The 25,634-nt window shown below is 44.2% G+C and overlaps 1 protein-coding gene across 1 annotated transcript; it reads left to right on the top strand.

Annotated features, from left to right (window-relative positions):
- Positions 1–577: 577 nt before the first annotated feature.
- Positions 578–23,700, top strand: LEMD2 (LEM domain containing 2). Its single transcript, XM_027876384.1, has 9 exons — positions 578–1,196; positions 4,522–4,562; positions 9,605–9,680; positions 13,451–13,527; positions 14,757–14,836; positions 17,179–17,324; positions 18,502–18,603; positions 18,696–18,798; positions 21,893–23,700. The coding sequence occupies exons 1-9, from the start codon at positions 578–580 to the stop codon at positions 22,041–22,043; spliced, it is 1,395 nt and encodes a 464-aa protein (XP_027732185.1). The 3' UTR covers positions 22,044–23,700.
- Positions 23,701–25,634: the final 1,934 nt, after the last annotated feature.

Below are 25,634 nucleotides of genomic sequence, written 5' to 3'. Positions count from 1 at the left end.
GACAAAAGTGCCAAGGTCGCCAGGCTCCCCAGAAGGGGAGGGAGGGGGGTTTGCAACCTGTTCCCTACCTCCCCAAGGACACAATTCTGAGACAGTCCTGGACCGGATTCCAGTTCTGCCATTTATTGGCTGTGTGGCCTTGGACAAGTCACCTAACCTCTCTGGACCCAATTCCCTCAATCGTACATATAACTAGTTGGTCTAGCTCTAAATTCCTCGACCACTGTGCGGTACCCTCCAAATCTAAATCTATGCTAGGGGACCGTCAGTGACCTCCCCAACATGGTAGTTCCTCCTTGGACAGGGACGCGGACCTCCACAACATGGCGGCCACCTGCACCAAGGAGATTGAAAACACTCCTCCAACGCCCAATCACCCCAGACTAGACCTTCTCAACATGGCGGCCCTTTCCCTAGCCTAGTCCGGACCGCCCCAACATGGCGGCCGACCTCCCTAGCATGGCTGCCGCCGCGGGCCGCCCCGCCCCTCCCCACCCGGGCCCGGCTCGGGCTCCGGCAGCGGCGGGAGCAGTTCCGGGGGTGGGCGCGCGGGTGCGGCGGCAGCGGCAGCGCGGCCATGGCCGCGCGGTCGGACCTCGAGCTGCGGCGGGAGCTGCAGGCCCTGGGCTTCGAGCCCGGGCCCATCACGGACACCACCCGGGACGTCTACCTCAACAAGCTGCAGCGGCTGCGAGGCGAGGCCCGGCAGCGCGCGAGGCCTGGTGCGGGGCCGCTGCGACCTGAGGCGGCGCGCCCGGGCCTTGGCCTGGGGCCGGGGGCTCGCCCGGGGCTCGGGGCCGCCCCCGCCTCCTCAGCCCCCTCATCCTGGGCCAGGAGCCGCCCGAGCATCCACCACGCCGGCTCCGGGGCCCGCAACACTTTCTCCTGGCGCCCAGGCCGGGAGCGGGAGCGGGACAGCTCCGACGAGGACGAGCCGCCCGCCCCGAGCCCCGGCCCCCGCCGCTGGTGGGCCTCGGCCTCTGCCTCGGCCCCGGCTTCGGTCTCGGTCCGAAGTCCGGCGGCGTACGGGGGCCCCCGGGCCCGGCCCCGGCCCCGGCCCGAGGTGGGGCGGCGGCTGGAGCGCTGGCTGTCGCGCCTCCTGTGCTGGGCCAGCCTGGCGCTTCTGCTCGTCTTCCTGGGCATCCTGTGGGTGAAGATGGGGAGGCCCGCCCGGGCGCAGGAGGCGGAGGAGAACAGTACGTGGCCGCCTTGCTCTGCCCCCGCCCGGTGACCGGGGAGCCCCCTTCACCTGCTGCCCTCCTCCCCTCCCCTTTCCAATGATTGATTATGGGATTATAGATTTCGTGCAGGAGGGACCCTTCCACGGTCATCTTTCCAGCCCCACTCATTTGACAGATGAGGAAAACTGAAGCCCAGAGAAAAAGGCACCTTGGTGCCGTGGAGAGGGCAGGATTTGGAGTCAAAAGACCCCAGTCCGGCGCCTGTCTTGGCCACTTGCAACATCTGTGACCTTTGAACAGTCATTTCACTCTTCTGAGCCTGTTTCCTGTCAGATGAGGGGGGCTGGACTAGGTGACCTTCTAAGGGACCTTCCTGCACTAAATCTATAAACCTAAGAGGTAAGTGACTTAATCAAAGTCACATAGGTAATAAGTGGCTGAGCTGGCACCTGAACCCCAGGTCCTCAGACTACAAATTCAGTAGTTTCCATTACAGGCTGTTCTTAGAATCTTAGAACTGGATGGGACCTTTGAAGTCTTCTTGTTCAACTCTCTCATTTTACATATTAGGAACCTGGCCCAGAGCTTCTAATCTCTCCTAATTCTGTATGCCCCAGCTCCCTGGCCTACTATCATCTCCTGTACCAACTACTAGAGAGGCCAGTAACTCCACACTTCCACTTTTCACTTCCACTTATTCCCCTCTACTACCTGTTAAGAGAAAGAAGACAGCTTTCCTCATTTTCAGTCATTTAAATTCTAAATCTTCCTCCTATCCCCAATTCTTGTAGCCAGGGCTCCAGTCACCAAAGCTCCAGAGAGGGTGCAAGAGGAATTGTAGTTCTTGGAAATAATTTCTGTCTGCAGTTCTTAACTCTAGGCCCACAGAACTCTCATTACCATCCTACTCTCTCTACTAGCTGCTGGGGAGGAGGAGGGAGAAAAAATTATCTATTTTCTTACTGGCCTAAATTTTTACTTTCATGGTTCTCAGCTTCCCAGTTCTCCCTGTCACCAGGTACTGTGGAAAAGGTTAGGGAAACCATAATTTATCTTCTTTCCTTATCTATGGGGCTCTCCCCAGTTTTTTGGGTTTTTTTGGCTGCCATCTTTCCAGCTGTTGAGATGGCAGAGAAAGTCTTTATTAGTAATTTCTACCCCTAATTCCTACTTCCAAGCTGTTATGGCTATTTTCCTTCTTTCCTTTGCTTCTGCCATCTGCTGGGCCAGGGTTAGGGGAGGTGTTCATTTGTTATGATTCTTCCCCTCATCTTCCTCAGTTCTCAACTTTCCAGGCTTGGTATTCTCTGCAGGGGCTCCTGGAGTAGGGGATTAGGGAAGCTAGTCCTATTAATAGGATGTAAAATCCTATTACTAAATAGAATAGTAATAGATTTTTTCCCCCTAGTAATAACCTTCATTATCCCCAATCTTTTAACTCTCCATCTCTTCCTTTCCTGTAGCCTTGCTCCCTGTCCAGTGGAGAGCCCTCCCTAGAGAACAAGTTTGCCCAGCCCCTAACCCATTTTCCCTCTGGTAACCACAAACACAGTGTTTGCTCATATTGGCAGCCTTGGGCTGTCTCTCCCTTACCACTTTTCCCAAGTGAAGTGGTCTGAGTCTGATTCTCAGGGCAATACCACTAACTCAGCTCGGTAACTTCAGTTTTCTTACTATCCAGTGAAGATGTCCCAAATCACGGGTGCATTAGAATTGTCAGATGTTAGAGCTGGAAAGGGTCACAGAGGTCATCTGTTCCCACCTTCTCGATTTACAAAGGAGAAATCAGACCCAGACATGGGGAGTGATTTTTCCAAAGTCACACAGCTAGCCTATGGCAAATGTTGAAGGTACTTTGTAAAGATAGAAGTGTAAAGGAAAGCACGTGGTAATGGAGAGAGCATCTGGATGTGAGTTCTGGCTTCTTCATTTAACTAGTCATGTGACTATGGGCAAGTCATTTTGTTTTCTCATCCTCACTTGCCATATCTAGAAAATGGAGATAAATACACTTTCTGTCTCAGAGTTTTTGTGAGGAATGCACTTTACAAAATAAATTGCATATAACAATGTTAGTTAATAGTTAAGATTATAATAATTGATTACTGTTATACCTTTTCCCTCTTTTCCTTACCTCCTGTTTTAATATCCTAATTCTATGACTCAGGAAAAATTCCCAATTATGCTTGTTTTATACCTGTATGTAATTCTATATACACAAAAGCAATTTATTTTCCCTCTATTGGGTGTTTCTGATTGCCAGGAAAATTCTGGCCTTTATCATCTGTGATGCCCTGTTCTAATATTTTCACCCAGACTCAAACTTGGGGAGGTCATGTAGATTTCAGTGTTTCTTCCACAAGATGAATGGAGCATTTGTATGTGTTTTCATAGAGAAATTTGCCATATTTCTTTCTGGGCCTTAGTCTTAAAAGGAAGTGACACTGTACATATAGTTTCCTTATGAATTTAAGTGTGAAATGACACATCAAATAATTTACCAACTTTTAATATTCTCTGCAGAGCATGATAATTTATTCTGCCTGATTAATATTGACTATGTCCAGGAACAAGCTTAGGCTGTCTTTACCATCTTATGAGAAACTCAAGAAGTTCCTCAAATGAACTTTTTAAAAAATCAAATTGATCCTTAACTGTTGCCATAAATTAATGCTTGGGTATCCATGCAAGTTGATAGTTCATCTTGATTTAGAAGATAAGATATAAGAATCGGTTGAAAAGGTGTTTGGTCTAAAAGCAGACCAAGAAATACACATATATAGACTGGGATATGCTAGTTGGGTAGAACTAACAGGGAAATGACCTGTCATGAGAATTGAAGCTGACCCAAATTCAACTGATTCTTTGTAACTTTGGTTCCCCTGTACTCTCTGAAGTTGGTGGTATGAAGCCCAATATCCGTAAGACTCAGTTTCCCCACCTGTATACTGAGGGAGTTGGAATCAAATGGTCCCTTGTAGCTCTGAGAGGCTTGTGTTGTAAACAACTTAGCAAAAGAGAACCTTTGAACATAAGATTTCAGACCTAAAGTCCTATTAGCTTTGATAAAGAAACATTTGTAAATAAAGGGTACAAAGTAACAATCCTGTTTATAAATGAAACCTTACAAATGAAGGGTTTTCCCTACTAGCAAATGTATAAGGATATATTTGATTTGGGGGATTTAAAACCACATCTGACCTGGGAAACATGTTGTTTGGCATCTCACTGGTGCCAGTCAGGTTCTGCTAGCCCTGAGTCTGAGGAGGGGGCCTTTCCTTACTTCTTTTCCCAACTAGCCACCCTTTTAACCTCTTCTCTGTTTCTTTTTTGATCTTAGTGAAGTTGTTGCCGGTGGACTGTGAGAGGAAAACAGATTCGGTGAGTTGTTTCCTAGCTTTTTATTATTCCTCCTGAGGATGCAGCCCTCTCTAAGAGAGGTAAACTTCCCCAGAAAAAGATCATAATAGGATCATTTTCGGGGAGTATTTTCAGTAATATACCAAAATCAAATAGTAGTCTGTGATGTTCATGTCAGACTCAATTGTAGCTATGTAGGAGAATCTGAAATGCATGGAATTGAGCCCCTAAAGATCCAACACATGTCCCGTTAGAAAAGCTCTTCCATCAATTGCAACATCAGTAACTTTGATCTGTCTGCTCCTAAGTTGATTCCTGGGTTGTTTGCAAAGGACCTATAGACACCTTCCTGACTCTGAGGGAAAAGGATTGTTGATTTTAACCTTCTGAAAGCCTGCTTTCTAGTTCAGCATCTGTCCCATTCCCAGCAAGAGTCTCAAGGGAAGGACTGTGGACTCTTTTGAAATGTGCCTTGATTGCAGGCATTGTGGACTTCATTTTCTCAGATCAGCTTCAATGGAATTAGTCCTCTTAATATGTCTTCAGATTTGTTTATGAAGCACCAGCATGCCCTACAAATAATATTTGGGGAAGGCAAGTAACTCCATCCATTTATGAGTCATGAAAACAGCATTAGAGAGTAGAAGTGATGCTCTGGCTTGGCGATTGTCTGGGGAAGATACAGGGTAATAAATCCTCAGGTCATAAATTCTACCAGAAGAAGCTTTCATGCTGCCGAGGGCATGACTTAGTAGTCTAATTATTAGGTATGAAATGCCCAAGCATACTAGGACACCAGTTCAGATCTCCAGCAGCTAGGAGTTTGGAAAAAAAGATACTGTAGGTAATGCTTTTGAATTGCAGTGCATTCAGCTCTGTGTTAGCCCTTTTAATGAAAAAGAGACCTAGATTTCACTCATCTGTGTTATTTCTGTCTGAATTTGGACTGTGTAATATTTAGCATATTGGGGAAGGGAGTGGTGATGAAATAATGTTCTACTTAATGTGTTGGAGTCCCAGCTTTGCCTCTTACTCTGTGTGTGACCTAAGATAGATCACTTATCTCTTTGAGCCTCAGTTTGCTTATTTGTAAAATGAGGGAAAAGAATACTTACTTTCTAATTTCTCAGGGCTATTGTGAGGAAAGCAGTTTGTAAACTTTAAAGCATCATAGACATGAACTGTTACTGAACTGGATTGATGATAATAATGAGAATAGCTAACATTTGTATAGCCCTTTAAGGCTTGCAAAGTGCTTTACCTATATTATCTCATTCAGCTGGTATGACAACCTTGTGAGGTAGGCTGTTATTATCACCATTTTATAGATGAGAAAACTGAGGCTAAGGGAGGGTAAATCTTTCACCCAGGGTGACATAAATAGGAAGTATCTGAGGCACAATTTGAACTCAGATCTTCCTGATTCCAAAGTCAAGCAGTCTATCCAGTATGCCACCTAGCTGCCCCAAATTAGGTTGCTTTCCCTAAGAAAATCCCAGTTGAGGCCTAGAGGAGATAGTCTAGAAGCATGTGGAGATTAGATGATAAGGAAAGCTAAAGATATGAAGGTCCAGTCTACAAGAGAGTAGAAATCCAGAAGGAAAAAATTCTTTGTCCTAAGTCTTTCTGGTTTTATTTTTGAATTGAATGTTTCCTGAATTATTCCTTTTCCCCCTCCACTTCCACCTGGACCATCATATGTCTTAATACTACATTGGTGGGGTAGCTAGGTGGCACAGTGGATAGAGCGGATAGAGCACCGGTCCTGGAGTCAGGAGGACCTGAGTTCAAATCAGGCTTCAGACACATAACACTCACTAGCTGTGTGACTCTGGGCAAGTCACTTAACCCCAATCGCCTCACAAAAAAAACAAACAATACTATATTGGTATTGTTTAGGCTACCCCCAAATATAAGTACATCTCTAAAATTAGGTCTCTTTCAAAGGAAAAGATATAGATATATTTCAGTATACACTAAAAAATAAGACTTGTTATAGGCCATATTCAGGTTTTATACAAAACACTAATTTTGGACAGTACACCAAACTCATGACTATAAAGTAGATTTCCCCTCCCCTTTGATATGTAAAGTATATGGCTTTCACTTGAACAAGTAGCATAGACTATAGGGTCTTATTACAGGATTCTGACACAGAAGCTAGTATAATATATAGTATTGGAAGAGTAAGAATTCAGTTTAATCATAAGACTGTCCTGACAAGAGTGAAGGTTATCCTAACTAGCTGTGTAAACTTGGGTAAGGTATTTCCTGTTTTAGTTTATCTTACCTTAGTTTATCTGTAAAATGAGAAAGTTGGATTAAATTAGCCAAAAGACTGTCTAAAGGATAGGTTAATTTTATCCATTCCTCCTAATTCTCTAAATTTCTGCTTTTCCATAAAGCCTATTAACCATCACTTCTGTTGGCTTCAATTTTTCTGTATCCATTAGCTTCTTAACTATTGCTTACAAATAGGTCTCGATCTCCTCCATCCTTAAAGAAATTTTTTTACCAGACTCTGTCATCCGTAGCAAAACTTCTCATGAAAACAGTCCACCTTTATTGCCTCTACTTCATCACCTCTCACTTACTTTTCAGTCCCTTATAATCTGGTTTCCAGTCCTACCACTTAGTTGGAACTGCTGTCTCCGAAGGTTTAATTGCTAAACGTGGGCCTTTTTTCCCCACGTTCATCTTTCTTCAACCAGTCAACAAGAGTTAATTAAGCACCTACTCTGTGTCAGGTGTCATGCTAGGTGCAGAGGATACAAAGACAGAAATGAAATGCCTTTAAGGAGCTTACATTCTAATGGAGGAGAAAACATTTACAAACTATATACCAAATAAATGACTAAGTGATTGTTTTTGGGGGGAGTTGCTAGCTTTTGAGTGAGGAAGTGGCAGGGGTGAGGAGGGAGTAAGGATTAGAAAAGGCTTCATGCAGAAGGTAGCACTCAAGCTTTAAAGAAAACTAGAGAATTCACTTCAGGAATTGTGAGATAGAAGTGGGAAGGGAATGCATTCCAGGTATCAGAAACAGCCTGTTCAAAGTTCAGAAGGTTCAAAGAGATGGAAAAAGGAGTTTTATGTATTCACCTGTCTTTGGGATTTGACAGTCTTACTTGTTGGATCATTATCCTGTCTCCTACCTTTGATTATACCCCAAGGCTCTTGACTGGGCCCTCTTCTCTCCCCTTTCTATACTTCTTTGGTTTATCTCATCATTTCCCATGGATTCAACAGTCATCCCTCTGCTAGTGATCCCCACATCTACATATCTAGCCCTCACTTTCTCCTGAGCTCTAGTCTGCCATCACCAGTTACCTGCTGGATCTCTCCACCTGGATGTCCCATAGGCATCTCAAACTCAACACTTTCAACTAAACCTGTCCTTTCTCTTAAATTCCCCATTCAGTCAAAAGCAACAACATCCATCCAGTTACACAAGTTCATAACATCAGAGTTACTCTTAACTCTTGCCTTTCTTCACCTACGTTTCATAAGCACAGTTGCTCAGGACATCTCGTGCATCCAGCCCTTTCTCTTTACTTACGTGGTCACCACCCTGGTTTATTTAGTCCACAATCACCTGAACTACTAAAGTAGCATCCTAAATGATCTCCCTGCTTCCAGTATTTCCCCATAATCCATTCTCCACATTTCAAAATAATCTTCCAAAAATCTGTCTGACTGTGATATGAAGTTTCTGTGGCTCCCTATTACCTCGAGTGATAAAAATCATATCCCTCTGTTTGGCATTTAAAACCCTTCACAATCTGGCCCCAGCCTCTCTTTCCAGACTAATTGAAATTACATCACTCCCTCATATACTGTGTGCTAGCCAAATTGGCCTGTTTGCCATTCCCTAGCTACATTTTACCCTCCATTCTTTTGTATCGGCTGTCACCTTGCCTTGAATGCCTTCCCTTCTCACCTCTTGCTTTCTGGAATCCCCCATTTCCTTCAAAGCTTGGCTTAATTGCCATATCCTACACATGCAGGCAGACACACACACTCACGAGCTCTCACAAATTATTTGATATTTATTATTTACCTATGTACATGTATTTCCAGTAAGTTGTAAGTTCCTTGAGGACAAAAACTGCTTTTTTTTTAGGAGTGGGGGAGGGCAAAAACTAGGTTCTTAATGTTTGTTGAAATGATTTGAATTGTAAAATTGTAATTGTAAATTGTAAAATTCCAGAAATCTTGCATCTGTAAGGAAACAGGCCTTGGATTAAACACTGGCTTCAGATGATCCATAAGGTGCAAAATCTATACACAGATAATAGAGTTTTGACTACATCACAAATAATGAAAGTCCAAAGTCTATGGCATGCTGTCACATCCCAGCCCCACAGAATACATCATTGGACAAGGTTTAGAAATGTGCTGAATTGTAATCCTTTTGTGCAATCATTTTAACAAGGCCCTGTAATCTGTGTGGTTGGTTAAAGGAGATCCAGACCTTTTACCTTTCCAATTGTAGCTCTTCAGTTTCTCCCTCAGAGGTAAACAGCCTTTGTTCCCCACACACAGTCTGGTATCTTTGGCTGCTGTTCAGTCAAACATTGGTGTCGAAGGATTGGGAGAGAAAACCTTTAGTTACATATAAACTATCACATATACAGCTGGCTAATTCTTGGTGGTGTTTCTTTTCAATCAGTCGCTAAGTATTGAGTGGCTAGCATCATAGGATTTAGTGCTATAAGGAACCTTAGTAATCATGGGCCAGTCTCCTTTTTTCATAGACGAAGAAACTGAGGTCCAAAGAAATTGTGATTTGCCTCAGATCACTTTCCCCCAGCGTAGGCCTAAGGACATGTGAGTTAGTGAGGTAGGGTGTGTGGGCAGATGTCTAAGGCAGAATGCTCATTCATTCAACAACTGTGTAGTACCTACTGTATGCAGAGCCCTGTGCTAGGCACTGAATAGGAATCTAAAAGTTCCTGTCTTTGAGGAGTAACAATAGGTGTCACAGGAGATGGGCTTGGGGAACAAAATGTACACATAGAAACAGTTTTTTTGTTATCCACTTAATTATTTCTCTGTATCCTCAGTTCTGCCAGGTCGAACAGAAGAAAGTTTTACTAGAGGTGCTGCATGAGTTATATAACTTCTTGGCCATACAGGCAGGTAAGTATGTGTATAATACAGTGTTTCAAGGGAAGGGTCCATGTCATTTTTCACTTCTTTTTTTCAAATCAGTAAACATTTATTAAACACCTACTTTGTGCCAGGCACTGTGCTAAGGGCTGGGGATACAAAAGAGGCAAAAGACAGTCCCTGCCCTTAAGGAGCTTACAATATAATGGGGGAGACAGCATGAAAACAAGTAAAGACCAAGCTATATGCAGGATAAATAGGAAATAATTAGTGGAGGGAAGGCACTAGAATTAAGAAGGGTTGGGAAAGGTTTCCTGGAAGAGGTGGGATTTTATTTGGGACTTAAAGGAAGCCAGGGAGGTCAGTAGTTGGAGCAGAGGAGGGAGAGCATTCCAGGCACAGGGAAGCTAGAGGGAATGTCCAGGGCCCAGAGATGGAGTGTCTCGTATGTGGAACAGTCAGGAGGCCAGCGTCACTGGATCAGAGTATATGTTGGGGAGTAAGGTGTAAGATGATTAGATAGGTAGAAGGGAGTTAGGCTACTATGGGCTTTGAATGCAAAACAGAGCATTTTGTAGTTGCTTCTAAAGGTAATAGGGAGCCACGGGAGCTTATTGAGTGAGGGGGTAATGTGATCAGACCTTCATTTAGGAAAATCACGTAATGGCTGAATGGAAGATGGATTGGAATAGGGAGAGACTTGAAGCAGGGAGAGCCTCCAGCAGGCCGCTGCAATAGTCCAGGTATGAGGTGATGAGGGCCTGCACTTCTGCACTGGTAGAACCTAGACCAGACCTTGATAGGTGCTTAATAAATGTTTGCTGTATTGAATTAAACATAGTTCCATGAACGCATATGTGAAAAAGGGTCCCCCAGGCCAGGAAAAAGCAGACTTGCTGGCTAATAGCTGGGCTTCTTTGCCAGATAGTAAGAATTCTAGCTTAAAACACTGAAAATAAGTCTCACCTTTTCTTTTCTTCCTTACCATTCAACCACATCTTTTTTTACTCTTGGATTTAGGCAGAAAGGCTTTACTCCTGGTCATTCTCTTTTTAAAGACCCTAGAAACAATTGTGCTAACTGGGACTCAAAATAGAAATGGTGCCTCTTTGGTTTGTTTCCCTTTGGTTTCGATGGTTCTTGTGCTTGCACTTCAAAGGAGGATGGACACAGGGCCTCAGCTTTGCTGTCTTCTGGCCCAGCTTGGTCCCCAGGCAATCTGTTCATTCAGGCAGAATAGGCTTTTTTAAAAAGTGACCCACAGTATGCATTAGAGGCTGAGTATAGTTCAGGACCAGCCGGCTCACAGGAGGGCCAGATGCTGCTGTGTTCACAGATGGTGTTCTGAGCAGAAATAACCACATCAGTGTGGAGGCAGCTTTTATATTGTTGGCAGTAGCAGGGGTTAGCATGGGAGAAGGAGAATGCAGAGAGATGTGGATCAGTAATGTGAACATTGACCCAGAGTCCTCATGCACATATGTCCCATGGAAGTACTCCTCACTCTTCATCATACCTCTGCTCTGCCCTGCCCTGAGCAGGGGCTAGTCATTGAGCCAAAAACCGCATTTGAATCAGTGCTCATTCAGTTATGATTTTGTAGCCCCCAGTCATTATTAGGTCAGTATTGCCCTTTTCATAGAGCAGTGGCTTAGGAATCAGGGGACCTGAGCTCCAGCTCTGAGTCAGCCCCTTCCTGACTGGGAGACCTGGGTAAGTCACTTAATCTTTCAGTGATTTGTTTCTCCATCTATAAAATGGAATCAATAGTCCTTGCTCCTTTTTCCCTCAGGTATGCTGGGAGGATAAGTGAAATTTTAACTGAGGAAGTGCTTTTGACCCCTTTGGAGGAGAGACCCTGAATCTGTTCCTAGTAGTTTGCTTGTCATGGTTGTCTTTTCTCATCTCTCATTCGCTTGTAAGCTGGCCTCTATCCCCACCACTCAGTTGAAACAGTTCTCTCCAAAGTTACCAACAATCTCTTAATTGCTAAGTCCAGTCTTTGTATCCATAGGTTGACATTTGTGCTTAGAATTTTGATTTAGTCCTTTATGAGTTAACTTATAACTCATGGACACAAATACTTTGTCTGAAAAGTTACCTTAAACCCAAGCAGGGCTGGCAGGGCTCTCATCCCCCAGCGTACACTGTAGTAGCCCATCATCGGCTCACCAGGTAGGGGCTTTGGCTTAGTCGAGTGATACACTTTAGTCCAAAGCTTGAAGGGCCACACTGAGGGTTTGACTCCAAATTAAGAAAGACCTTGATTAGAGAGGGATCCCACTCTAGTCCCCCATACTGTCTTCTCTTAGATGGTCTGATCCAGGCCTATGTTAAGGTTGGTCCTGGTTATCCCAGAAAATTCAGATCATTGCAAGGTTATAAGGATATATATTGGGAAGTCCCAGTTTAGTTCCAATACACCACCCCCAATTCTACACAGCTCCCTCTGTCTGACCTGATCAAACCCTAAATGATAAGTTGAACTACTGGACCAGCTAAATTAATGAATTATTCATTATTTACTCCCTACCATGTGCCTAGCACTGTGCTAGATATGGGTTGGGGAGTAGAGGGAGATGGAATGTAAGATAGTCCCTGATCTGAAGAAGTTTACAGTAAAAAAAAAAAAAAACATGGTCTGTAAGTCAGTAATTCAGTTCAGTTAAACAAGCATTTGGGGCAGCTAGAGGGCACGGTGGATAGAGTGCCAAGCCTGGAGGCAGGAAGACCAAAGTTCAAATGTGGCCTTAGACACTTACTAGTTGTGTGACCCTGGGCAAGTCGCTTCACCAAGTTTGCCTCAGTTTCCTCATCTGTAAAATGAGCTGGAGAAGGAAATGGCAAACTACTCCAGTATCTTTGCCACGAAAACCTCAAATGGGGTCACAGAGAGTCAAACGCAACTGAAATGACTAACAAAAACACAACAAGCATTTATTTAAGTATGTATTATATGTAAGGCACTGTACTGGAGAGACAAAGATGAAAAACAACACAGTTCCTCCCCTCAAGGAGCTTTAAATCTAATAATATCATTTAACTGGAGAAACAAGGTTTTACATCAGAAACAAAGTGCAGTGATGTATATACTCAGGCACTGTGGGTGGCAGACTATTAATAAAGCACAGCAGGAGTTTGGAGAAAGGACTGGGATGGGGAGGGAAGGCTTCATGGAAGAAGCCGAGGATTTAGTTAGGTTGAGGGGACTGTCCCAGGCAGGACTACCCCATACCCCTCAGGACTGCCTCCCTGTAACTGACCAGTGCCTCCGGAGTCTGGTCCTCACCGCCTAGCCAACACTCCTCCCACTGCATACTGGGCCATTTTTATGCTTCTCACCCTGGGAAGACCAAAATGAGTGCTATTATTCCAGGCTGCCTACCTTGTGTCATGATTTTTAAATCTCCACAGAGTTTCCACAGCCTTGCTGCCTTTTTTTTTCCTCCCCAAGCTATGTTTATTTATAGTACAATTCATGTGTCGTCTGAAGCTATTCGTCTGATCCTTTTAAGGATCAATTGAAAACAGACCTTGGTATTGTGCAGCTTTTAGTCATTTAATGCAAATAACCAAACTGCTTTGCAGGTCAGGTTTTAATGATCTGGAATTGATCCAAGTTAAGTGGCTTTTGATCTTGCTGTGGGGAGTGAAGATTACCTAGCAGAAGGTGGGAGGCAGCAGCTTGGCCATATGATCCTTATTAGAGTGGACGGCTTGGTTCTTTTGCATTTGGAGTCCGTTTCAGAGTCATTTGTGTTCACCTTTTCTCTGGATTTGAATGTTGCCTTTTTCCCTAGGTAATTTTGAATGTGGAAATCCAGAGAGTCTAAAGAGTAAATGCATTCCTGTTATTGAAGCACAGGAATACATTGCAGTAAGTAGCATGGAATGTCAATCCATTATTGTGACATCTCAGTGTTTCTCATTGATCTTCTCAAACTGATGTGGTTTTGTTCTTCTTGTTGTGTGATTTTATTTGTTTATTTTAAAAAGCTGTGTCTCATTATCTCTATTTTATCTGTATTATCTCATTATCTCCATTATCTCTAAGTCTGTCTTGGGGTAGTTGAAGAGGGGGTTCTCTAGAGCCTGATATTAGCTCACTCTTCTGGAGCACTTCATGGTAACCTCCATGACTGCATTTGATCCTTACCTTAGACCTGGAGGTAGAGGGTGTGCCATTTTATAGGTAAGGAAACTGAGGCTCAGCTTGCCCTACATTCACTTAGGTTGCAGAGCCAGCCCTCAAATATACATCTTCTGACTCCAGGTCCAGTGAATTTTTCACTGTAGTTAAAATCTCTATTTGCTGGAATTCTCGTGCTCATTGTTTAGCCATTGGCTTCATTTCCTAGCTTTTTCCACAACTACTTAAGTTACATTTTTCGTTGATTGTTCCCCCTCCCCTATTGGTGAATTGCATTCAAGGTGACTCTAAGAAAATGGGCAACATGTTAGTGTGTAAAGAGCCCTGGATTCAGGAGTCAGAAGACCTGAGTTTAAATCCTGGCTCTGCTACTTAGTAGCTATGTAACCTTTGACAAACCACTTCGCTTCTCTGGGCCTCACTTTCCTCATTTATAAACTGTATATCTAAGGTTTTCAGTCCTAATTCTTAGGATCCTATGACTTTTGTTGGAAGGGACTCCGAACCTCCTCATTTCCACAAAATGGAAATTCCTTGTCCAAGGTCACATGGCAAGTTAGTGGCAGAGACAGGAATATGATTAAGAGCTCCTGGTTCTCTGTCCATAGTTCTTTCCACTATAAAATGAGATTTCCACTCTACTCACCTCCAGTCTCCCACAAAATTGATGCTTTGGCCTAATATTTCAGTCCTTGGAAAGATTGTATTCTTTCACTTGTCTCAGATCACTGTCATTTTACTTATGTGCTTCTGCATCCCATCTTCTAGTTACAGCCTTGTCTGTGGGCTTTCAGCAATGTGAAACTTTCTTTTCTGCCAATTTGCTGTGCATTTAGTAGAACAGGTCTTCAGGGGCACATAGACAGAGAGCTTCCTTGCCAGGCAGCAGAATAATGTTTGTTCCAGCCAGTCCTCTCAAATGCAGAACTAATCTTCTTATGGACCCTTCCCCACAGAATGTAACCGGCAGTTCACCAGCAAGGTTTGAAGCTGCATTGACCTGGATACTGAACAGTAACAAGGATGTAGGAATCTGGTGAGTGAGTGGAGATGACAGGATTTAGAACTGGAAGGGGCATTAGGAATCCTTGATTACCACGACATTATTTAAAGATGCAGAAATTGAGACCCCGGCAGGGAAATGACTTGTCCAAAATGTTAAAACTCTTTCACCTGTCCATTTTCTGCCCTCTAAGGGTCTCATGAAATTTGACATATATTTTATGGGCCAGATTTTAGGGATTATTTTTTTTCTTTCTTTCTTTTTTGCAAGGCAGTCGGGTGAAGTGACTTGCCCAGGGTTACACAGCTAGTGAATATCATGTGTCTGAGGCTAGATTTGAACTCAGGTACTCCTGACTTCAGGGCTGGTGCTCTATCCACTGCATGACCTAGCTGCCCCGAATTTAGACATGATTAATGCAAATTCCCAAGCCAAGCAGATGTGGCTCTGCCCTGACTTCAGGATGGAAAGAAAAAGGGATGATAAAATGAAAGAGCAGCAGAAAGAAAAGTATTTAGGATGAAACATAAAATTTGTGAGTTTTAGGATGTCTGCCTGTTATTCTGCTTGGAACAGATCAGTTTGTGTTCTCTTAATTCCTTAGCCTTGCCATTCTACTTCTTGCCTGAATGTATAGTTCCTTCACTGATGGGTGAAATAATTCTGTGCATGCTCATTTGATTTTCAGTATGGGAACTGGGAAGGACGACCAAATCATCTTTTCCTTCACAGGCATTGAGTACGTGCTATGTACAGAACACTGCTAGGCCCTGGAGGAGAAAGATACAAAGTTCTGATAAAACATGGTCCCTGGCCTTGTAGAGCTTAAAGTCTGATAGACAATCGGGTGGAGATTATAGGGACATCTATTTTGGCTCAATATAAAGAAAAACTTCCTGACAATCATCAGTACCATCCAGTGGTGGAATGGGCTGCCTAAGAATGGGATGACTTTCCTCTTGACTGAAACTGAACCACTTGTTGGAAATGGCATAGAGAGGGGCTCCTGCTTTAGGTAGGCATGAAGTCCCTCCCAGGCCTAAAATTCTCTGCCTGTGAGGCTCAGGATTCTGTTCTCACCAGCAATTCTAGCCTGCTTTCATGACCGACCTAGATTATTAACAGAAAGAACCCTCCTTTTCACCTTCTGTGAAATGCCTGGTTTGGACATTGAGAGCAGGGGGAGAGACACTAGTGGATTGTATTTGACAGCTCTGAAAGTTTCTCCTGCTGGAAACAGTCATCATGTAAACACTTTCCATTTTATATTGTATGCCAAGATATCTGTACAGGATACAGTTTTCTGATATTAAAACACACTCTAGGGTTTTCTGTTTCTGTAATCTGCCTCAATTACTAATTCCATCAGCAGTGTATCCAGTGGCGGCCCCTTGGGCAGCTCAACCAAACACTTCACAACTGGATGCATGGTGGGATGAAAAATGTGTTAGCTTAAAAAAAGCCAGGTCTAGCTGGTGTGTGGGTGTGGGTATGAATGTGTGTACATACACTCACACGCTAGAAAAAGCAGAACAACCTCAGGATTTTGTCCTTCATCACTCTAGCAAAGCAGATTCAAGTGTGAAGACATTAGCCAGTTCATATCTGAGAAGACAGGCTTCTGAACAGGATGTGGATGACCAGGGATATAAAGTAGGTTGCAGGAAATTAGGCCATATATATAATCCCTGTACAAGGTTGGCATCTTTTATGTGATTTTAGGCTACTTGTCTCTTAACCTGTCTGAAGAAAAATGCAGGTGTCAACTTGTGTCTCCGCCCCCCCACCCCCACCCCAGTGCCTTTTACAGCTTTTCATAGCCAGGCTTCCCACCTTGTGTGCAGGTTGTCTGGACACTAGCATTTGGGAGGGTGACCGGCCTTGAAGAATCCACCAGTTTCTGTTTCATCCCACGGGCTCAGTTCATCTCCCTAGCTCTTTACACTTAAACAGTTTATGTGCCTACGGTTTATGGAGAAAGAGTGTGACCTCCAACATTCTGTCTTTAAATTCTTGCCATGCAATTGCAGAGCAGTGGTTCAGTAAACATTTCCATTTCTTTATGCTGAGAGGTGGGAATCCAATTTAAAGTTTAATCTTGTGCACGCTGAGAGGCGCTGTCAAAGGGCCTGCAGAGAGAGACGTCATTTTAGCAGCTGGGGGGGGGGGGGAGGCGGCGCAAGCCTGATGCCTTCTGTAAAGTCTTCCTAAGTAGCCAAGGTGGAAAGTTTCTAGAAAAGATGCCAACTATGTTTTATAACAAAGCAGGGCAGCAATGTCCCTACCTTTTTTTTTTCTTTCTCCTGTTTCAGGTTCTGTTTTCTGCTCCTTTTTTCATTTGAATGCCTTTGACTATACCTTGTATCCTGTTTCAGGTTGAAAGGGGAAGACCTGTCTGAGTCGGTGACAACTGTGGACAAGGTAGTTTGCCTGGAATCTGCCCATCCGCGCATGGGCTTGGGCTGTCGGCTCAGTCGGGCCCTGCTGACAGCCATTACCACTGTGCTCCTTTTTTTCTGGGGTGAGTGACTCCTGTGCATCCCTGCCCATCCACAATACCTCCCTCCCCAAATCAGCCTCAAGTATGATGCTTAGCTTCAGAAATCCCATCCCATTTTCTGTACTGGATATGAGCACTGGCTAATAAAAAGAGCAGATGAACCTGTTAATGATGAGAATAGTAGGGAAATGTCCTTGATTCAGGATGAAACGTTTTAAGGGTCCCCAAAAGTGAGACTAAGTCCTGACCAGGTAGCTAGTGGCTCAGTAGTTCCCTTTCAGATGCTAGTCATGAATGTCTAGCTCATCCTTTTAAGCTTAGCACAAATGCCCCCTCCTCTTAAGCCTTCTCTCATCTTCTCTTCCCAGTCCTAGTGACCTTATCCTTTGATCCCTAACACTTTGTTCTTCCCTTCTCTAATGCTTTTATCCTCTAATACTGTGGTATAATTGTAGATGTTTGTATATTGACCCCACCCCTCACTAGACTGTAAGTTCCATGAAGACAAGGATTATTCCTTTTTAAAAATTTATATATCTTACAGTGTTTAGCATACTGCTTCTTCCATAGAAGACATCTAATATTTTTGTATTTTTTTAAAATTGATGTGCTAAATGTAAACCCTTTCTCAGAGGAGACAAAGCTCATTTTAGTATAAAGGACTTCAGTCCTCTGAAAAATGTAAATATTTCTTGGAGAATGGAAGAGAGTAAAGAAATCCTGATAAAAGAAGGAAGAACTGACTGGTTAAAAACTTGGCCCCTGTATCTCTAAACATCTGTGGCTTTCACTGAGCAAAGGCTTCAGGTTGACGGAGTTCAAAAAACCAAGCCATCAACAACACCTGGGGGCTTGACACCTGCAGAGCTGCAGCTACAACTCTGGGAATGGGCTTTGCATGTGCATTGTGAGAACAAGACTGTTGGGCTCCTGTCGGTCTCTTCAACCAGCTCTTCCAGAGTGCCTGGAAATCACTATCCTCAGTCTCATCCCCTTCTAACAGGAAGGACCACAATATGTGTGTATGGAAGGAACACGATCAAAGTGGCAGAATGAGCCTGGATGGAAGCTCAGCTTTTGCAGTCAAGGGCTCCTCTGCAGTACCAGCTGGAAGGCTTGTGATGGGCTTGTTTCCCTATCTGTGAGCAGGCCCTCAGTAACTACCTGATGATTGAGCTGAGCTATCTGCTTCTTCTAGGTCTGGCCTTTTTGTGGGGACTTCTGATTCTTCTGAAATATCGCTGGCGGAAATTAGAGGAAGAAGAACAAGCCATGTATGAGATGGTGAAGAAAATTATAGGTGATGACCATATTACATGAGATCTTGTTAAAAGGAAAGTTTGGGCAATTCAAGAAGTCCTTGTCCTAAGCTGTCACCTTTTATCATTGCAGCTGTAGTTCAGGATCATTATGTTGACTGGGAGCAGGACATGGAACGCTATCCATACGTGGGCATCCTTCACGTGCGGGACACCCTGATCCCACCTCAGAGCCGGTGAGTTGAGTTACCCCTCTGTCCTTGGAGATGGGCCTTCCTGGCCTTTCTGTGCTCTGCCTAAATAATAACCAAGTGACTCTCACTGGTCCCACATCAGCTGAGGAGCCTTTGGCTCATGGGCATTATCGGTACTGTATTAAATAGTAGGTTTCTTTTGTCACTTGTCTACAGAATTCTCCAATCTCTACAAGAGAATTAGTAGACAAGGGGGGGAAAAAAAGCATGACTGTTACTTCTCTATAGGTAGTAGCCAACATTTAATTATCTGTAGGTGGATGATCCACATCATGAATATTGTTTTTAATCTTTTTGTGGCTTGTTTCTGTTGTACACTTAAGCATCTCCTTTTTGGCTGTGTGGCTGTATCTTTAGCTCAGCAAAAAATGGGAGAGGAGGAGGCACAGTATAATACAATAAATATTTAAGTACCTACTGTGTGTAGAGCTGTGTGCTGGGTGTTCACAAGAAACAAAACCTAGATGAAAAGCCATCCCTTACCCTTGTGGAGCCCAGTGTACCCCTCCCCCCCATTTTTATATGGGAAAACTGAGGAACAAAGAAATTAAATGACTTGCTCAAGTTCACACAGCTACTAAGTGTCTGAGATGGAATTTGAGTCCAAAAAGTTCTTTTTGACTCGGACTTCACTGCTCACATACCATGACACCGCCTCTAAAACACAACTGTGGACCTGAACACCTGGACTTTAGATTAAGTCTTGTACTCTACCAGTTGAGCTAACCAGGCAATACATTAGGTAAGTACATTAGAGAGTTACAAAACAAAGTGCTTTAAGAGGTTGGGGATGGGGTGGAGGGGTGGGGGGTGGAGAGATTATTCCCAACTGAAGAGATTATGAAAGACTTTTTTTTTTCTTTTTTTTTTGGGCAATTGGGATTAAGTGACTTGCTCAGCATCACACAGTAAGTCTTGAGTGTTTGGTCTGACAATGGATTTGAACTCAGGTCCTCCTGACTTCAGGGCTGGGGCTGTATCCACTGTGCCACCTAGCTGCCCCTAGGGAAGACTTCTGGGAGGAGTTTGGAGGAGGTGGCCATTGAGTTGATTTGAGGTTCCCAACATGTAATACAGATAGCAAGCAGATTCATATCAGAATAGCAGAGCTCTTTAGACTAGTGCTTTGCCATCAATCTAAAAGGTAACCTGCCTCCAGCATGAAGTAGGGTAGCGGATGTGGAGACTGGACACATCTCTACCTCCCAGAGTCACCATAGTCTTCAGCAGGTGTACTCAGATTTGGTTTAAAGTGTAGCTCAGACATTGATAGTTAAATACAAATATAAAATTGCATTCCAAAGCCAAATAGAAAGTATTTTCTGATTACCTAAATACACTACAGCTTCATGGAAAATAAAATCGAGAGCTGAATAAGGACTCTTGATGGCCTATAAATGAACTGAAAATGGCTGTGTTCAGATTCTTGGGGAGGCATTAAGGGTCTTTTTCACCCTTTAATAATAGTGTTTGTTTATTTGATATGTATCTGCTCAATCTTTTAACCTGTTTGATCCATTTTCCAAGTTACAAAGTAGGTTCATGCCAGGCTCTCAATGTTATGTAAAATGTCAGCCCTGCTTGGATACTCTTGGATCTCCTCCTGCAGTACCTTTCAAAGGCCTATTTGTGAAAGATTGAGAGAGATTTAAAGAACTCGTTTAGTGATAAAAAGCAGTAGAAGCTGATTAAAGTAGCCCAGCTCAGTCCAAGCTTATTCATTACTGGTTAACGGACAGCCGGTGGGAGGATGGAAAACCAGGTATTTGGCCTTTAGATTCATTGAGAATCCTGTCACGGCTCAGACCATGCTATCTGACTCCCCAGGGGACAAACATGATGGTCTTAAATGCTGACACCTTAAGCAGCTGCCCCCATGCTTGGGAGCTGTCATTATAAGGCTGTCGAGTAAGTCAGTGGAGATTTGGTCCCAGGTGAAGTAGGCATCTTTTTCCAGAGGCTAGCCAAGTATTTGCCATTTTTCTCGTTTGGACTCTTGGAGTAAGGGTCAGATGAAGAAAGCTGCAGGTTCAATGTCTGCCTCCTCAGCACACAAGAGACCCTGTTCTGGGGTCTAGTCCCAACACTGCCTCCTGATTCCTGGGCCACCTCAGGAAAATCATCCCTTTTAGTCATTTCCCCAGCTGTAAAATAGAGATAATGGTACCTTATTCTCCTTGTCTGCACACATTACACACTCACATATGTGCACTCACACTTTGCCTCAGGAGGCAGTAAGGATAATGTCTACAAAGCTGACAACAGTGCTATATAAATACATAATGCTGGTATTCATTGAAGTGAAGAGGTAAAAATAAATAATCTTACCACCTGGCTGCCTTGAAATCTGCCTACCCACATTCAGGGTGAGGTGGTAGGGATAGAGGCTGTCAGAAGGGACAAGGGAGGCCAATGAGAGGTGTAGAGGTCTCAGTGCTCTGAAAGGGGCCCTGACTCAAAGGGGCAGCAGGGGGCAGGACTCACCCCAGGCGGTGTTTGTTCCAAAGACTAGACAGCCCCCCTTTGCTTCCGTGGTATGAGACTGTCGGGCCAGTCTCCTCCTGTTGAGCCTTCACTTAAGAGGCCAGTGGTCACTCCTTAATTAGCCCACATGAGAAATTAAAATACAGCCAGCCTTGGTATCTGTGCTAACCTACAGAGGACTGGCATGAACCACTGATGCCCAGGGAGAGTCCAAAAATCTCAGCATGCCTGCTTCATTCTTGGGGGGAGAGGCTGATGTGGACTTCCTCATCAGCCTCATTGCTGTTTGTGGCACAGCCTTTAGAGCAGGAAGACTTGATTTCTTTTCTTCTTAAACGAACTAGTCCTGGCCTAAGGCACTTCTCTCCCATGCAGGAGACCTGTCTGGTGCTGGATATTTTTCTTTCCCCTAAAACAAACACTTCATTCAGCTTTCCCAGCCCCCTATACCCACCCTTGGTTTGCTCTTTTGTTTGTAGAGCATTCATGGGCACCTGGGTTTCTTTCCATGCTGTGCTGTCCAGTCAGTGGAGCACAGCAAACAGAGGCCTTCTTCGCCTGGCTAAGACACACTGATCTCTTCTTGTTCCAGGAGGCGCATGAAGCGAGTCTGGGACAGAGCAGTGGAATTTCTGGCATCCAACGAATCCCGAATTCAGACAGAGTCACACAGGGTGGCTGGAGAAGACATGCTGGTGTGGAGATGGACTAAGCCCTCTTATTTCTCTGACTCTGAACGCTAAACTCCCCAGGCAGGGTCAGACATTCTTGTTCAGCCTGTCCTTGGGACAGTTTCCCTTGGCCCAACAGCGAGGGGTCTACAGATCTGCTGGTGCTGAATTCACACTCATGCCTTGACCTCCCAACTTCTTCTCCTACCCATGCATTGTTCCCATTTCTGAAGGCCACGCCAAGAAATTTTTGAAAAGTTTAGCTTGTGAGGCCTATCTAGATTTGCCTTGAGGGTTGGGGAGGAAACAATTTGGGTCATGTAGCTCATCCTGGGGGTTTTTTTTCAGCAAGTAGACCCTGCCTCCCTTTCCTGTTTAGCACCCCTCTTTTCTAATAGGAAGTGAAAAGGGCTTGGCTTCTCAGAAAAAGGTGGAGGCCCAATAGCCACATATGCTGCTTGAGATTCAGTGAAAGGCAGTCAGTACCTTCACCCTGCAGCCTGGCCAACATCTGCTGTTGCTGATTGGTTGTACAGCCTTGGAGAAGTGCCTCCTGGGGTTGGGGCATAGGGTGGCAGCTTATGGGGGTTGCACTGGGGCCTTAGAGACTGTAGGCAGCTGTGCTAGGTGCCTGGGGAGGCTGCACAGGTGTGCTAATGCAAGAAGAGAGAAAAAGAGTCTGACCTTCCTTTTCAAGCAAGGGGAGGGAAGAAAAGAGAGGCCAGGAAAACTGACATGCATATGGGAAGACCTATTGTGGCGGTGGACAGTCTGCCCTGCCTAGACCAGGGCATCTGTGAGGTCAGTGGGTCTCTGGGACCTGGTGTGTGGTGCATCAGTGAGGGTACAAGGGTGGGGTGCCAGCCATTGCCCCCTGATTCTGCAACAAAGCTGTAGGAAATTAATTGAGGAAGCAAATGCTTAGGCAGTGGAACTCAACAGATTTTAATTTTTATACTTTTTTTCATCACACAGCCTTCCTAAGGTGTCTATCCTGGTGGTGGTTCTCATTAGAAATAGTCATTTTTGGTTGGACTAGCAACCTCACCAGCATCATCTCTGTACTGTAGAGGGAATCCTCATTCTGAGGGATGACTGTGGCCATACATAGGGTGTTTCCTGTGTTGTAAGACCACGATATTCAGCCTCCAGGGCTATGTGTCATAGAGTGACTTCTTCCACACACTTTGCACATTGTCTCAACAACCTAGAAATGTCTTCCAGGGAGGCTTCATCACCTCCGCCCCCTGCTGGCCACATGAAAGAGTTGCAGGGGCTCTTGCCTCACAATTCTGAGACTGCAGAACTTCATTACCTACCTCCTGCTGGCTCATCAACTCAAATCAGAACAGAAAAGGAAGTCTCCAGAAACAGACCAGTGGGGGGTCTTATTAGTCAGGTAGGAAAGATCCCACACTAACCTGAATCTTATCCCCATATGTTCTCATCTGTGGCAGGAATGGGGTATCTGAACAAAAAGGAAACTCAACAGCTATCTCAGAAAGACATTAACCATCTCTTTCTGATCTTAGTGATTCTTAATAAAATTCCAGTATCCCATATTTTAGCAATACTATTTCCTCTGATGTTTGTATGATCCATGGTGCCTGTAACCAAATTCCAGCTCAATTGTGTAGAAATCCTTATAATCAGGCTCAAAATGAAATTCATTATTGGTGACTAAATTGCTGGAGGAATAGCACTATTTATTAAAAACTGATTTGTTTAACACCGTTTTGAATGTTGACCAAAGCAATTTACCTGAAATGGTAAGGTAACATTTTTGTTATGTACAACTTCAATGAGAGGTCTGCCAGAGGAATGCACAACAATGCCTTAATGTCATTGCATCGCCATTCACAAGACCGGAGTTCTGATCTTGTCAGCGTCAATAGCTATGTAACTTTGGGCAAAAAACTCAACTCTCTGGCCTCATCTCTAAAATTGGGGGAGTGGGGAAGAAAGTTTGAATTAAATGAGCTTGCTAGGTCGCTGTGTAAGTCTCCCTGTTCCTAGAACAAATGCCAAGTTGAGGTTACCATCTTGTTGCCAAGCAAAACTATTCTATGAGCTACAGGCCCAAACAGGAGGCACTTCCAGATCTGATATAAGATCAGAAGATGTGACCTGATATTGAAACTGTCTCGATATAAAGTGATTAAATGGGCAAAGGTGAGATTGGGCAGGTGGAAAGGTAACTTACTCTAGGCGATGATTTGCCTGATGGGCAGTTCATGAGGGTATATGTCCTAAACTAGAAACAGTATTCTGGTCATCTACTGTAAATTAGCTCTGGTCCATCTATATTTAGCATCTAGTAAGTTTGGATAGTATGAATGAAGTCCACAGAACCTGCCCACATCTGGTTAAAGAGACAGAACCAAGTTTGTGGACCAGATCTTGGGCCTGAGGTGCAGATATTCCACAATTATCATTCTGGGACTGGAACAAAGCAAAACAACTTAGCTGCAGCTCTACCTACTGTTCCCTAGACCATCTTTGTTGCCCACAAGTTGAACCAACTATAATTCCCACAGATCTGGGACCCCTCCCCGATTTTTTCCTAAGCCTTCATGATTAGTTCCCTTGCCCACTTTTGTAGCTGGTGGGGTGAACCTGTTGCAATACTTACAGACCTGCTTTCCTGCTCTTTCTTCCCTCGGGCCACATGTCTTTTTTTCTCCCTTTGGCCTTTGGCTCTCCCTGGGAATTAGGCAAGTGGAACACAAGTGCTTCTCTATGTGTACAGCACCTAACTCCTGGTACAAATTAGATGACAGGTATGTCTGCAAACCTGTAAGTCATATTTGATTACAGGATCATAGATTCCTTAAAATTCCAGATCACTACCACAACCCCATTTTATAGATAAGGAAACTGAGGCCCCAGAGAGTAACTTACCCAAAGTCACATAGTAAGTAGCAGGGCTAAGATGCTAACCCACCTCTTCAGATTTCCAAATCCAATGCCCAGGCCCCCAAACCACACCGTTTAATCTCTTCAAATGCTGTATATTTCATCATCATTAAGGAAGGATACTGACACCATCAGGCTTTTGTGAGAATTATACGTATCTCCTTGAACACAGTGCCTTACCCCTGGTACTCGGTGAAAGTTTGTGGAATGAAAGAGTGAAATAGGCCAACAATGTTAAAAAATGCTTTTCTGCCCAAAAATCGATTCTCTGCTTCAGAACATGCCCCAATCATAGAATCCCAGAATGTAAGAGTTAGGAGGTGTTCTAGGGGCTATCTAGTCTAGGCCACACACTAAAGCCATCACAGTATCCTAAGGACAAGTGGTAGCTCAGTCTCTACATGAAGACCGAGTAGGAGGAGCCCATCCCACAAACAGCTCATTGTGAGCAAGTTTTTTTTTTTTTTTCCAACTTCCTGTTTCTGTCTGCCAGGGCCAAAAAAGTCTGGTCCTTCCACAGGATGGCCTTTCAAATATCTGAAGACTGCTATCATGCTTCCCTTCAGTCTTCTCCAGACTAAATATTCTTAATTCCCCGCAACTGTTGTTCAAATGAGGTGGACTTGAGGTCTTTCTCCATGATGGCTGCCCTCCTGCAGCTTATTAACGTCCTTCTAAGCCTCAGTGCTTCAGAGAATGCCCAAGGAAGCCACAATACAGTGACCATCACCTGCCTATGCCGGGCAG

Source organism: Vombatus ursinus, unplaced genomic scaffold (assembly GCF_900497805.2).
Source record: "Vombatus ursinus unplaced genomic scaffold, bare-nosed wombat genome assembly UNPS02014811.1, whole genome shotgun sequence".
Classification (NCBI taxonomy): domain Eukaryota; kingdom Metazoa; phylum Chordata; class Mammalia; order Diprotodontia; family Vombatidae; genus Vombatus; species Vombatus ursinus.
Note: the sequence above shows the minus strand (reverse complement) of the source record. Positions and strands in the feature narration are given on the sequence as shown.

Coding starts and splice junctions, on each gene's coding strand:
- LEMD2 (XM_027876384.1), top strand. CDS start 578: ATGGCCGCGCGGTCGGACCTCGAGCTGCGGCGGGAGCTGCAGGCCCTG. Junction 9,681..13,450: donor CTTCTTGGCCATACAGGCAG/GTAAGTATGTGT, acceptor CTTTTTCCCTAG/GTAATTTTGAATGTGGAAAT. Junction 18,799..21,892: donor CTGATCCCACCTCAGAGCCG/GTGAGTTGAGTT, acceptor TTCTTGTTCCAG/GAGGCGCATGAAGCGAGTCT.